We start from the raw sequence: 14,650 nt of genomic DNA on the forward strand, positions 1-14,650 counted from the left end.
ACTTAAATGCTCATACAAGCTAGTAGCTGAGCTGGGAGTAGAGCCACCTCAGGCCATGTTCTTTTCAGGGAACCACACCGTGCTTAAGTGAAATGTAAAAATTTGTCCTAAGTTTGAAACAGGGATTGATCAAAAAGGCTTGAAGCAAAAGAAGGCTATTCTCCCTTTTGTAGTGCACCAAATTGTTTTGTGTTAAGATAGCAGCCTTTTCAAATTGCCAAGGTGCCTTGGTGATACCCTACTCTCAACACATGTGAAGTATGACGCACGTCATGCCGGCGGCAGCACATCAGGGGCATTTTATGTGAAACATCAAGTGAAACAGTTTCCAAACAAGGGAAATGAGAGCCTGCCAACTCACAGACATGTCTTTATAGGGACATTTAAAAACATCTTTTTCCCCAAGTGTCTCATGTCTTTTAATAAAGTAGGTCACAATTCTAGACCATAGGGTTCAACATACTCTGTCTCTAATCAGCTCAATCTGTGGTCCCTGTCTCTAAGGGTTTTTTTTTCCCCAAGCAAATATGGAAAACATTTTCCTTTTTTTTTTTTTTTTTTACCTGAAGTATAAAATGTCGGTCCTGAGCATCTTCCAATCTCAGATTCTGATTGTTGAGCTGATCTCTCAAGCGGGTCAGGAATTCATTCTGCCGGTTGATGTCAGTGGCCTTGATGAGGGAACCCAGTCTTTGTTCAATATCCTGTCTGCACCCACCGGAGAGAAGATAAAAGACAAACACAGGAGGAAATCTTTTTGAACATGGGCTTGATTCATCACCCAGCAGTTCTCAACCACCTCCCTGATAGCTCATTCTAGATATTACAAATAGCGGTGGAATGCCCCTTTTCCTTACTGACCCATTATTATTAGTAATGATAATAGCTAGCATATATGTATATACACACACATACACATGTACATATACATATACACACATATATATGTATACATACATTATATGTGTGTATATATATTTCTGGAGAAGAAAATGGCAAATCTCTCCATTATCTTTGCCAAGAAAGTCTCATGACCTCGTGCCCAGCATTGGTGTGCTGTGGTCACGACTAAATGACTCAACAACAGGAACAATAGGGTATTTTAGAGTTTGCAAAGCACTTCAGTATTGTCTTGTTTTATCATCACAGCAACACCGGGCGATGGGTGCTATTAGTGTGCCAGTTTTATAGATCAGCAAACTAAGATAGACTTGCCCAGGGTCGCACAGCTAGCATATGTCTGTGATCGGATTTGAAGTTAAGGTTTTCTGGAGTCCAGGTCTAGTGGTCTATCCATCGTCCCACCTGGCTGTTTCCCAGTCTGGTCAGGGCTGACCTTGATCTGGCGAGGTATCCAAGTTAGTGGCAGCTATAGAACGTGAATAGAACCCTGGTAAATGGGATTGGGATAATTTGTGCCTCATACCATCTGTGTGTGTGTGTGTGTGTGTGTGTGTGTGTGTGTGTGTGTGTGTGGGTGGAGGAAGCCCAGATCTAAAAACCAAATCCAATTACATGCCAGAAGGAGAGCACGGATGGCTTAGAGTCATAGGGATTTGGGTCAGGGCAGGTACTGATTTGAATGCAAAGCAGCATTCCTCAACTCTTGATTTGCAAGAGAAGCGAAAGCAAGCAACAGCGATAGCAGTAATAATGATGGCTTACATCTGTCAAGTTTATCATGTGCTTCCACATACATGATCTCATTCAATTATATATATATTATCCTACCAGATGTCTTTCAAGGCATTTCAGCCAAAAAAGGCCCATAAGCGTGTTTTTGTTTTGAATCCATGGTAATCTGCTTACTCCTCTGAAGAAAAAGATATGAGTATAGGACAACTATGTGGATTATAGGGACAAAACTGGTCAATCCTTGGATTTATTCTCTTCTTTTCTCTCCTCCTACCCTCTTTCCCCTTCCTTTCTTTAGAGGATTGGTTCACTTCTGTTGTTTACCTTTCTTTCAGTCTTTGGAATTGATTGATAAAGTGGAAGGCAAAAGCTTTCATCCAGCCCTTTGCATTGGTGATACTGGGTCAAGGGGGTGAGAAAGTTAATCAGAATTGATGGTTCAAGAGTCTCCACTCTCCCCCAGCTATGGGATCAATGGATCAGCTCTTTAGAGCTGGGAGAGACATCAGAGGCCGTTTAGTTCAACTCCCTCATCACATCGATGAGGAGCTGTGGGGTCAAGTAGTTTGACCAAGGTTAACATGTGTCTGAGGCAGAATTTAAACTCAGGTCCTTCCTTACTCTGACTCTAAAACTCGATCTATTATTCTGTGCCATTTAAGCAGCATGACCTGAGGAAATTAAAAAATAAAACATACTGTCCTAAGATGATAATCGTTTTGTCAGTAGGGCATGTTCTTTGAATTATATATATTGTATAGGTATGGATTATGAAAACTAGCCACATGTTCTTTATCAGTCTCCCTTAAGGCTGGCACCTATTGGAAGAGGGTCAGAGTTAAGGATGTCTTTTGAAGAAGGCATATTTAGCTGGGGCGACACACAGACAAAAGCTCCTTTTAGTGTGCTGTCTCCTCCATGAGAATGCAAACTCCTTGGGGGCAGGGACTGTCTTTTGCCTTTGTATTCCCAGAGCTTACTTAGTACAGTGTCTGGCACAAGTTGTTGTTCAGCTGTGTCTGACTCTTCATGAATGTGTACCTTAATGTTCCATGGGGTTTTATTTGGCAAAGATACTGCAGTGATTTGCCATTTTCTTCTCCAGTGGATTAAGGCAAAGAGAGGTTAAGTGACTTGCCTAGGGCCACACAGCTAGTAAGTGTTGGAGGCTGGATTTGAACATAGGTCTTCCTGACTCCAGGCCCAGTGTTCTATCTACTAAGCCATCTAGCTGCCTTCTCTGGAACATGGTAAGCACTTAATAAATGTTTATTGACTCTATTTACTCTTCTTTTCTATTTAAAAGGTCCTCTGTGCAAAATTTAACCATAGAGGTTTTTACAGGAGCCAGTACAATCCCTTTGAAAAATTTAATCTTTAGCCAAGACTTGTGAATTCTTACTCCTACAAAAACAACAAAAATACATAATCTAATTTTTTTGTTCAGTTGCGTCTGACTCTTTGTGACCCCATTTGGGGTTTTCTTGGGAAAGATACTGGAGTGGTTTGCCATTTCCTTCTCTAGCTCATTTGACAGATGAGGAAACTGAGGCAAGCAGGGTTAAGTGGTTTGTCCAGGGTCACACAGCTAGTAAGTATCTGAAGCCAGATTTGAACTTATGAGGAGGAGTCTTCCTAACTCCAGGTCCAGAACCCTATCCACTGTACCACCTATCTGCCCATAATCTCATCTATACTTCACTTAAAATTTCAAGGTTATAGTTTTGGTTTTTAGTTTTAAAACCCTTTATTACCTGGAGCTTGAGAATGCCTTTATATTGTTATATAAGATGTGCAGGGAGAACCATTTTGCTGACATAAAGCACAGAATTTTGGTGGTTCTGAAGGGTGCTAAAGTAGAGAGCTACATATTATTCTAAGCTTTTTCTGCCTGCAAGTCATGGGTCTTTTATAGCTTTTCAGATAAACTTCCTCATCTCTGGGTTGATGTATCTGATACCTCTGTACCTCCCTCAGACTTGATATGGAAGTTCAGGCAAGACTGATCAACTGACTTGAAGGCTGCCAGATTTCATGGGATCTTTAGCTATCCCTGGAGTGAGTAGAATGACTGATCTCTGATGTGTCTGCATCAGTATGTTTCATCTCAATGGCACTTACGTCATTTCCTTTGGCAAATGTGCAAGGAGCCTTGATTCTCGGAGCATGCCAATTGTAGATCGCCAGTGGTGATTCTCCAGCACAGACTCATTCTAGGGAGGAAGAAAATAAAAGCCGAGATGAGGGAGAGGACAGATACTGATCTCTCACATCGAACACGGCTGTAGTGAGGCCCATACTTCCTCTTTAGCAATAGCCAGGCTTCGTAACACTGTGATAGGTCAAACCTTCTTCTCCCCCAAACACAAAACCCCCACAAAACCATGCAAGGACTTTTCTCAGAAGTACTGCCTTAGTGGCATTATTCCCACCCCTACTTCATGGAAAGGAGGGAAAGAAGATTAGTTTCCATCTTCATCTGCCAATTCCACGTTCTCCCTTTAGACCACAATGGAGAACAGAGAAGCCATTATGGTTATTTGCTGAGGGCTGGACCTCATCATTTCTTCATGTTTCTATGCATGACACAGAGAACTTTTAAGGATGACCCAATCATCACTTTGGAACTGGAATGAGCCTTGTCTAACCTCATTTTACAGATGGAGAAACTGAGCCCACAGCAAGTGACTTGCTTAAGGTCACACAGGTGACAGCAGTGGGTACAGTATTCAAACCCAGATTCTGTGAATCCAAATCCCAGTACTCTTCTTGCTGTATCTCAGCAGCAGGATAAAAAGGAAATTAAAACCATGAGGATGGGAAAACATAGCTGGGCACTTCTTTTTTTTATCACTGATTTCTCCTGTATATATCTTGTCTATATTTAGTTGTTTGCATGTTATTGTCTTCTCCCCTCATAAATTAGAAGGTGAGCTCCTTGAGAGCAGCACTATCTTTTGTTTTCCTTTGTACCTCTTAGTACAAAGTTGCTGGAACATAGTAGGCATTTAGCTGACTGATTGACTCCTCCACTTAATAAGTGTGTGTTGAATTGTATTGACTAGTATAACTCCAGATAATGAGCCACCAGACTGGCCCTGAAGGACAGAGAGAGTTCACGATATCCAAGCCTAAACTTGGCCCTCAGATGCAGCACCAGGAGCAGCCTTGGAGCAAGGCAACACCATGTAGCAGAAAGAACCCAGAGTCCAAGCCAGAGGTTTTAGGCTTAATCCTGGCTCAGCTACTTATCATCACTATGACTTTGGACAAGTCATTTAGCCCCTCTGGGCCTCAGTTTCCTTATCTATAAAATTCAGGGGTAGAATAAAGTTTTTTTTCAATGAAGGGGTTGGTTGACCTTTAACTTTTCTTCCAGCTTTAAATCTTATATTCTTAACCAGAAATTTAGGGCAGCTGAGTGGTGCAGTGGATAGAGTTTTAGGTCTGGCTGGAGTCAAGAAGACCTGAGTTCAAATTTGGCCTCAGACACTTACTAGCTGTGTGACCCTGGGCAAGTCACTTTAACCCTGTTTGCCTCAGTGTCCTCATCTGTCAAATGAACTGGAGAAGGAAATGACAAACCATTCTGGTATCTTTGCCAAGAAAACCCCAAAAGGAGTCATGAAGAGTTGGACATGATTGAAAAACAACAAACTTGTTTGAAGTTAAAGTTGTAGGCTATGTGTGCACCTCACCTCTGGATATTCATGGCTCCTTTTCCTTGCCCTGTAAACCTCATGACTTTGATTTTAAAACACACTTACAACCTGAGAGTTAGTTTTTTCCTGTTTAGATTTTCTAACATGTCTCATGAGAGGCAGTGTGGCATAGTGGATACAGAGCTGGCCTTGGAATTAGGAAGACTTAGGTTCATATCTTGCCTCTGATACATAATTGGCTGTGGGATGGGATGAGTCACTTAATTTCTCAGTGTCCCAGGCAACTGTCTAAGGCTATAAGTTATAAGGCAGGTGCCAATCTGCTTTAGTGGAGGGAATTTCCTCATCTGGGAGCTCCCTACAATGATGACATCATAGGTCTGATAAAAATGAGAAATAGTTGTATAAATGACAGTCCTTTTTATTAACAACATTAGTGCCATTAGCAATGTGGGTCTCTATGATGCCTCATTATGACACGGCAGTGGTCTTGGGTTCTCCAGGGCTATGCCAGAGAAGAATATTGTCTAGCCATTCCTACCAAGCAGAAAAGACTGAGTGATGGATGAGGCCTATGGCCAACTAATCAATTAGCGATTATTAAGTACCTACTATGTGTCAGGAATTGTGCTAAAGCTAGGGATTCAAAGAGAAGCAAGGAGGTCACGATCTAATGATGTTTGTCATTTGAAGACCAGCCTAGTTAAGCCTGGAAAAGCTCATCACCAGAAGGCTGGCCACAACAATTTGGCGCTGTTTTCTAAGGCTGTGATTGGATCGCGAGGTGCAGAGGTGGAAGGACGGCCCACATGGATGTTATCACAGATATTTGGAAGCATTTTAGTCATTTCTTTCTTCTGGTTTTAAATATATAGAAACCCCCCCTAATATCTCACGCCTGACCCTTTTTTTTTGTAATTTTCATATTTTCAAGGACCCATTACTCCCAGTAATATCCATGAATTAGCCATGATCATCCAATAATATCCATGAATTGGCCATGATCATCTATCATGAGATTTTGCTCCTTACTTCAAGTAAGCTACTATGGACATGAGCCTAACAGAACAAAAGAAAAATCAAACTGTTGTACCAGTTTGTTTAGCTTTTAGAGAATCACAGGAGTGATAGATCAGTATATGGTAAATGGTCATCTTGGTATGACATTTAATTCAGCAGCTCATGAGATTTTACTTATGAAACTAATTCATATTGGCATGGGTATGAATGCCATCACATGGGCTTTTAAGAGGGCCACAAATTGCAACAAGAGTTAATAATATATGACGCAGTGTCCCTGTTGAATAGAGGAAAAATATCTACAGAACTGCCTCAAGCATTGTTATAATGTCAGTCTGATTTACCATCTTCATTAATAATATTTGAAAGGAGGAAATAAAAAAAGGCATTTATGAAATTTACAATGGAAACTTAATTTGTAGGTAAACATCAGGAAAATTGATGGGACCAGAGTGGGTTGGATAGGACAGAGAATAAACCCAAAAGGCTACATATCACAAAAATGGAAATATGCACCATTTGGTAAAAGTAATTACAGGGACTCCTCATCTTCTGAACACTAAATCTCTGAATGTCCCATGTAAATGAAACAGCAGCCAGTGCTGTCCTATGGTGTAGGGGTAAGGTTAGTACAGTGGTGAGATCTAGAAAACGAGAAACATTCCTTTAGTTGCTGCATTCCCAAAAGTCCAAGTTTAGCTTTACTAATTAGTAGTACTGTTTTCTTAAAAGCTGTGATATAGGTTAGCCTGAGAAGTTATCATTTATAACTTCAAAACAATGTGTTCTTACAAATGAGCTTTTGAACACAACTGGTTTGTAAGTTGGAGATAGCCTATAAACAGGACAGAGACTTTAAAACAAAACACATAAATGATAATTAAACAGTAATTGGACTTGATATTGCTTATCAGTCAAAGACATTTATTAAATGTTTACTGGGTGTCAGGCACTGGAATAAATGCTGGAGATACAAAGAAAGGCTAGTGAGTAAATCTGTATTCCAGAGTGCTAGGCCATTTGGGATGGGATTACAATCAATATTGTCCATTTGGCCCTTTTTATATCTTCAGGTTATTTTTGCCAGCCTTATCAGAAATGATAAATGAGTATGGGGAGAGAATAACAAGGTTAACATTCCTGACATCTGCTCCATACATTTAGACCAGCTCCTCTAGGTCTATTTACCTTCAAGACACAATCCCACCTTCCTTGTTGACTTCAGTATCCAACTCTTTTCTTTCTGCCCTATCCTTTGCCTTTTTCCTCTGTGATTTCAACATAGAGGTTGAGCTCCCCGCCTACCCCTCTCACATCACAATTCCTTTTGCAGCCTCCTTTGTCTCCATCTCTGTTCAGCTTTACTCAGCTTGGCCAAATTGTGGACATTATCATCACTCAGAACTCTACTGAGCCTATAATCTTGACTTCTCAGCTTTCCCTGTTCAGCTTCTCTTATTCCCTCCTCATCCTCATGGAACCTGCTTTTTGCTCCTATCATGACATCTAGTCTCTCACCTTCTCTCTATTGACCCAGTCCATCAACCCCCTTTTAGCCTTCTTTTCTGGGTACTTATTCGTATTTCTTTCTATATTATTATTTATAATTATGTTTATTTATACTCACACATATACTTCTTGTCTCTTCCATTAGGATGGGATGAAAGAAGGGATTGTCTCATTTGTTATATTCGTATCATCAGTAGCTAGCACAGTTGTCATTCAGTTGCTTCAGCCCTGTCACTTGTGTCCAACTCGTCATAACCCCATTTGGGGTTTTCATGGCAAAGATACTGGAGTGGTTTGCCATTTCCTTCTTCAGATGAGGAAATGGAGGCAAATAGGGTTAAGTGACTTGCCCAGGGCCACACAGCTAGTAAGTCATTTACTAAGTATCTGAGGCCAGATTTGAACTCATGTCCTCCTGACTCTAGGCCAGGTACTCTATCCACTGCACCACCCAGCACAGTGCTTAGAACAAAGAAAATACTTAACAAATGCTTATGAGTGATTGATCATTACTAATCCCATTTCAATAATGTCTTATTTTTAGTACTCTAAAATACTTTACTTCCTTGATCTGCCCATGCTCGCTCTGCTAAACTCCAACTCTGGGTTATTCACATAATCCACTTTATTTATTTCTACTCAAGACTCACCCATGGAACACTGCTAGAGAAAATAACAAACCGTACTGACTGGGACCACCATAAACTTAGGCCATCTAATTTCAATTGGGCCCTCACCACTGCTTAACAATCCTTTGATTTATTTTTTTATTAACTCTCTTTAGCATTTACTGACACCCAGATTATCTTTAAATGCTTCATTTATTTTTACTGATCCATTAGATTTCATTGAGGCTAAATGGTCAATAGCAGTAAAGATTCTTTTGAAAAAAGAAGTCACATATCCCTGAAAAGTTATACCAGGAAAACATCTGTCTACTTTTTACCTTAAAAATCACTAGAGGACATTCCAGTCTCCCATGGCAACCTAGTCCAATATTTCTCAATCTTTATATTGACAACTTAAATAATATTGGTCATATTTAAGTTAAAAGGTGAATGCATGCCTTTCATGACTATAAAACCAATACACATTTCATTTAGGGGAGGGGGTGGTTTAGAAAATAAAATGGTAAAACCATTAATTGACTTTTGGTCCCCACAAATCTGTAAGTATTACTAATTTGGGGAGCAAAAGAGCTATTTTATCCCTGTTAAAACATCTGCATTTCCGTGTTTTAAAAGTAAGAATGTGGTTTTTTTTTTTTTGGGAGGGGAAGAGAGAAAGAGAGAGGGGGGAAGAAGCAAAATGAGAGAGGAAAGAAGAAGGAGAAGGAGAGGAGTGGGGAGAGAAGACGAGGAGAGAGAGAAAAAAGGAAGAGAGAAAGAAAAAAGGAAGAGGAGAGGGAGAGAGGAGAGGAGGGATGAGAGAGAAAAGAGGGAGAGGGAGAGAGAGGAAAGAAAAAAAGAAAAGGAGAGGGGAAAAGAAGAGAGAAAGAAAGGGAAAGGAGGAGAAAAAAGGAAGAGGAGAGAAGAGAGGAGGGATGAGAGAGATAGAGACAGAGAAGGAGGGAGGAGGAGGGGGGAGAGAGAGGGAGAGAAAAGTCTTTGACAATGGTTCAGCAGGAATTTATCAGGCAATAAAGCTTTAAATGGTGTTCTATTTACTGGGTGCTCCCTTCTGATTAAAATAACAGCAAGCTTGATGCAGATAATTGAGTCATGGCGTACAACTGGAATCAGAGTTAATTACAACTTTAAAAAATATAGTGACAAAGGAGGAAAAACAACAGGGAAACATTCTGTGCTTTCATATTTAATTGCCCAGGAAAAGTAGAAGCAAAAACTGCATTAGCTAATGAAGCCTGCTCTGCTCTGCTGAGGTTCTTCCAAATAAATTGGGGAGGCCTGAGACCTTGTCAATCTCTTTGCTGGGTTCTCGAGCCTAAGAACAAACAAACAAACAAACAAACGAAAACTCTGTGGTCTCTGATTGCTGAGAATAAGACTGTGATCCTTAAAGAAAGCAAAATAAGCAGGGCTCTTCTTCCCCTGGTGACATTGTTTTCCCTTGTTCACCCTGCAACTGCTAGAGAAGGTGGTTGTAGCACTAAGAATACAACTATTCCTTTCCAATTTAAGCTCTCTGCTTGGGGTAATCCTTGTATGGATAGGGGTCAGAGACTGTCTCAGAGTAAGAAACAGATGCTCTATAGTTAAGCCTCAATAAGCATTACCAGTCCTTCCTCCTAGATCAGGGTCCTTAACTTGGAGTTGGTGAACTTCTTAATTGCATTTCAACATAACTGGTTTTCGTTGTAATCCAGTGGATTTTATTCTATGCATTTAAAAACATTGTTTTGAGAAGGGGACCCCAGTCTTCACTAGACTGACAATTAGGTCCACAGAATAAAAAAGATTAAGAACTCCTGTACAAAAAGCATTTTTTTTCAAACAGAGGAGTGAAATTATATGAAATATATCCAGGTTCCCACAAGTAGAAGGAATGTGTTTTTAAAGGATGGAATTCTGAACCAGGAGGTAGGTGAGTGTCATTGCTGGTTCTACCTATGGGATATTACTTCTGTCTGTCTGGATGAGGGTATACAATCAGGTTAACAGCACTAATCTAACTCAATATGGTTGAGATGGATAATTCAGAAAAACACTTTAAAGTTCTTCAAACAATGTATATTATATTTTACACAAATGATCCCTTTTTTACAAAAGCATCTGATTGCTTCTGAAATCATACTCAAAAGATTTATTGTGGCATGGAATGATCCTTGATTTTTTTTTTTTACACATACATATATACTGTCATTTGATCTTCACAACAATGGTGTGACATAGGTGCTATTATTATCCCCATTTCACTGAAGCTGAGAGAGGTTGTGACTTGCCTAGTACTGATTATCTGAGACTGGATTTGAATTCAGGTCTATCCTGACTGCAAGTCTACCATGTTATCCAACATGCCACCTAAGAGCCTCGGATCTTTGGCTTTCAAAGGCATTGCTAGTAGTGGAGCGCAAATTCTGACAAATTCTATCTAGAAATACTGAAGAATAAGCCCAGAAATAAACTGTGTCCATCATCTGAGGACCATCTTAAGTTCATAGAAGCTCCTTACTAGGAGTGTGACTTTAAAGGGGTTGATTTTATTATTTTTTTTGGTTATAGAAATCCATAGAGACCATCTCCTAAGGTGTAGATGAATTGAAATCTCTCAGTTGGTGGAGGAGGTGTCCAAAGTGATGAAATCACAGAGATCTTGAAAAAATTTTTTCCTTTAAATGTGCTTCCTTTTCGCTAGTTATTTCAGTCATGTCTGACTCTTCATGACCCTATTTGTAGTTTTCTTGGCAAAGATACTGCAGTGCTTTGCCATTTCCTTCTTCAGCTCATTTGACAGGTGAGGAAACTGAGGCAAACAAGGTTAAATGGCTCGCCCAGGATCATACAGCTAGTAAGTGTCTGAGGCTAGATTTGAACTCAGGTCTTCCTGGCTCCAGGCCTGGTGCTCTATCCACTGTGCTGCCTAGCTACCCTCTAACATATAGCTAGTCTGTACAAAATGTAATATTTAATCTGGAGCTGAACCAGGTTGACTTTCTTTAATAATTCAAAAACCCAACATTAATTCATTCAAAAGACATTTATTAATTGCCTACTGTGTTCAGAATGCTATAATAAGACCTAGGAGGATACAAAATGTATCATGGACATCGTCCTGGAACAAACTAGCATTTATTAAGTACTTACTATGTTTCAAGCACTGTTTGGCACAAATACAAGTAAATATATTCTATTTATATCCTACAAATACAAGTAGAAAGAAATATAGTTTCTTCCCTCAAGGAGTTTACTTTTTAATGGGGGAAGACAACATGTAAAAGGAAGCTTGTCAGGAGGTGCAGGGGGACGTGGCAGAGGACATCTGGAATACAGCCTGGAGAGGCATGAGACACAGCTGGGCTGGGTACCATCCTTAAATGGAGTTTCTGGGCTGGAAGGTGGATGGAGAGTACTTCTAATGTATGAATTCCACAGCTGTAGTTGAGGCCTAACTGTAACTATGTATTCATAAACATAATTATAATTCATAATGTCACATGATGAATACATTAAAAAAAACACAACAAAACAAAGAGATAGGTGAAGTTGGATGGGAAAGAAAGATCAAGGAAGAGTTCCCAATGGAAGTAATGCTTGATTTGGATTTTAAGGGATAGCTAGAAATTTAATTGGTGCAGGAAGGAGATAAGGGCACTTCAGTTATAGGGCACAGCCTGAGCGAAAACATACCGAAAAGATACAGGGCATGTTTGGAGGACAGAAATAGTCTAGGCTCCTCTGGATTTATGAAATGTAAAAAGACCTGGGAGAAGGACCCCAAGTTGTTGGGTGGAGGACCTGAGAAAGAATGTGGGCAAGAATTATGCAGCACAATGTATAGGCTGCCATCTGTAGCAATGGAGGAAAAAATACCCCAATGGATGAGATTGTAGATTTATGGATGTTTTAAAGTACTCTATGACTCCTTCATCTGATTTTAGGAGGTAGCTTATTTTGATACTCTCTATTTTTTTTCTATCCCAATGTATGACGTCTTTTTTGACATTTCACCCCAGTTGGTTTCTAATCTCTGACTTAGAGAGAAGTCAGAAGTATTTCAAATGCATTTACTTGGCTATGAACTGCAGAAGCTGTTCAGTCAGGGAACCCAACCCCTTGGTTCAATGACCTGGCCTTCCCTCATGTGGTCTGGTCCTCTATCTCAGGACAGAAGAATAAGCAGGACATTGTGCTGGGAGCCTCTTATCTGTGTAACCTTAAGAGCCAAGATATGCAAAGGAAAGGGAGGAAGCCCTCTTCTGTTTGGATGTGTTCCTCATAAGTCTGCTTTATAGTGAAGTCACGCTAAGGGTGTTCAGAAGCCCACATGGTTCCTGGCATGGTTCCTCTTTACTTATTCTCTTTGATAGGAACCTCCAAAATGCACACATAATGCCTTATTCCCTTAACCAATGTTCTTGAATGCTAAAACCCCACAATTTGTTCATTGCCATTATATGACATTTTATTTAATGTCTTTATTTTTCTCTTTAAATGAATCTTTTATTCTATACAAATAATAGATTTTCTTGCTAACAACGTCATTAATCCAATTACTCAAATCTCTTTCCTTAGAATTTCCAACTCCTGTATAATTTCATTTCAGTGATTAAAAAATGAGGGGAAATTGTGGTAAAAATCAAAATTTTCGTTGACCCCATCTGTGAATTTCATTTCAGCAATTAAAACAATGAGGCAGAATTGTGGTAAAAATCAAAAACATTTTTTTTTCTTTTACCAAAGCTCTTTGCTGAGCTCATAGTCTATGTACATTTTTTGATTAGTTTTTTTTGTTTGTCTCTATGACTTGAAATTTCGCTACAACTATGTATGTCAATTTCTCATCCACAATTCATGCAGAGAGTGAAGATTTTTGGAAAAGTGCTGTGGTAGAAACAAGAGCTAATTTACACCTGACAAGAAACCTTTCTGTCTTCATAGAGCTTTTCCATTATGATAGAAAAGGTTACCTTTTAGACAATTATGCTAGCATCAAACTTTTTGCCCAAGGATAGGACTGTGATCTGCCATTTTTGTCAGGTCTTTGCTGCTTTCTCAAACTATGCAGACCAGCCATGAGATATATGACTTGCTTAACGACAATGTCTACAATTCATTGAAAAGAATCCAGTAGCAAAAACTCTGTGTGTACGTTGGCCATTGAAACCACTCACTACTGTATCCTCTCATCTATAGGATGGAGATAATAATAATAGAGCTGGTAGTACCTATCTGAGAGGGTTATAGAGATTTATACTTAAATGACATACTATGTATACTGTGTGTGGCAAACTTTAAATCACCATATAATTATCATCATGCAATGTAAACATAAAATGTAGTATAAAAGAGTAGGGATTGATTAAATCGATCTAGTTACCCTAACTTACCTAAAGTAAGTGATAAGATGCTATGCCTAGGTACCTTAATCAGGTGGGTGGGAACACATTTTGATTGAGTCAAACCAATCATAGGCATTCCAACAAAGTGTGACAGGCTTTGATCAATTTAGTTGTCTCTGATGAACCACTGGATGAAGTAGAAGTGACACTGTACAGGAACAGGATTCAGACTGGCTGAGGAGACTTGGTCATGCCCTTAGGGTCAGCTATAAAATATCAAATATCTGTTCAGGCTTGAGAGAGATTGGAGTTTAGTGAGCCTCTAGCAGTGCAGAGAAGGAATCCTTAGGGTTCATGGAGGGATGTGCTTCTACCTTGGTCTTGGCTGGAGAAGGAGTTTATGAAAATTCTTTTGGAGGTTCCAAGGACTTCCCATCTTCCCATTAACATCCTACTAGCATACATGGAACAGCTTAGGGAGGTGTTTGCTGACAGAAAACTACACCCATATCTAAAGGGGACATTTTGAAAACTCAAGCAAAGAGACTTCCAGGACCTGGGAATTCAATCTTTTTGTCACATATGTTCTCTAAGCTTGAGTCCACTTTCCCATGGACTCTCTGTATACTTGGAGGAGAGTATGTCACATACTTTTGGAGGGATGTTTTATACCAACTGTTCTTACTTTATTCTCTTAGTAAATACCACTTTCTAAAATAATTCTCAATTGATAATCTGTTAGGAAGCACACTGGTGGGGACCTGTGAGCAAATAGCATCAGAAAGACAATGTCTAGACCTTCAAGGCTTATGTTTTCTGTCAATTACATTGTAGAGACTGTGGTTTTCTATTTATTAAGTTGAAT

At 39.6% G+C, this 14,650-nt stretch overlaps 1 protein-coding gene across 1 annotated transcript in view; it reads right to left on the minus strand.

The window, feature by feature from the left end:
• Positions 1 to 14,650, minus strand: part of PDE7B (phosphodiesterase 7B) — a 201,968-nt gene that overhangs the window by 23,091 nt on the left and 164,227 nt on the right. Inside the window, exons 8-9 of the mRNA XM_036768562.1 lie at positions 3,757 to 3,848; positions 564 to 708 (exon numbers count right to left, since the gene is read on the minus strand). Coding sequence (XP_036624457.1) covers positions 564 to 708; positions 3,757 to 3,848 — 237 coding nt within the window. The remainder of the gene's footprint in view (positions 1 to 563; positions 709 to 3,756; positions 3,849 to 14,650) is intronic.

The sequence above is a fragment of the Trichosurus vulpecula genome, chromosome 7 (assembly GCF_011100635.1).
Source record: "Trichosurus vulpecula isolate mTriVul1 chromosome 7, mTriVul1.pri, whole genome shotgun sequence".
NCBI classification, from domain to species: Eukaryota; Metazoa; Chordata; class Mammalia; order Diprotodontia; family Phalangeridae; genus Trichosurus; species Trichosurus vulpecula.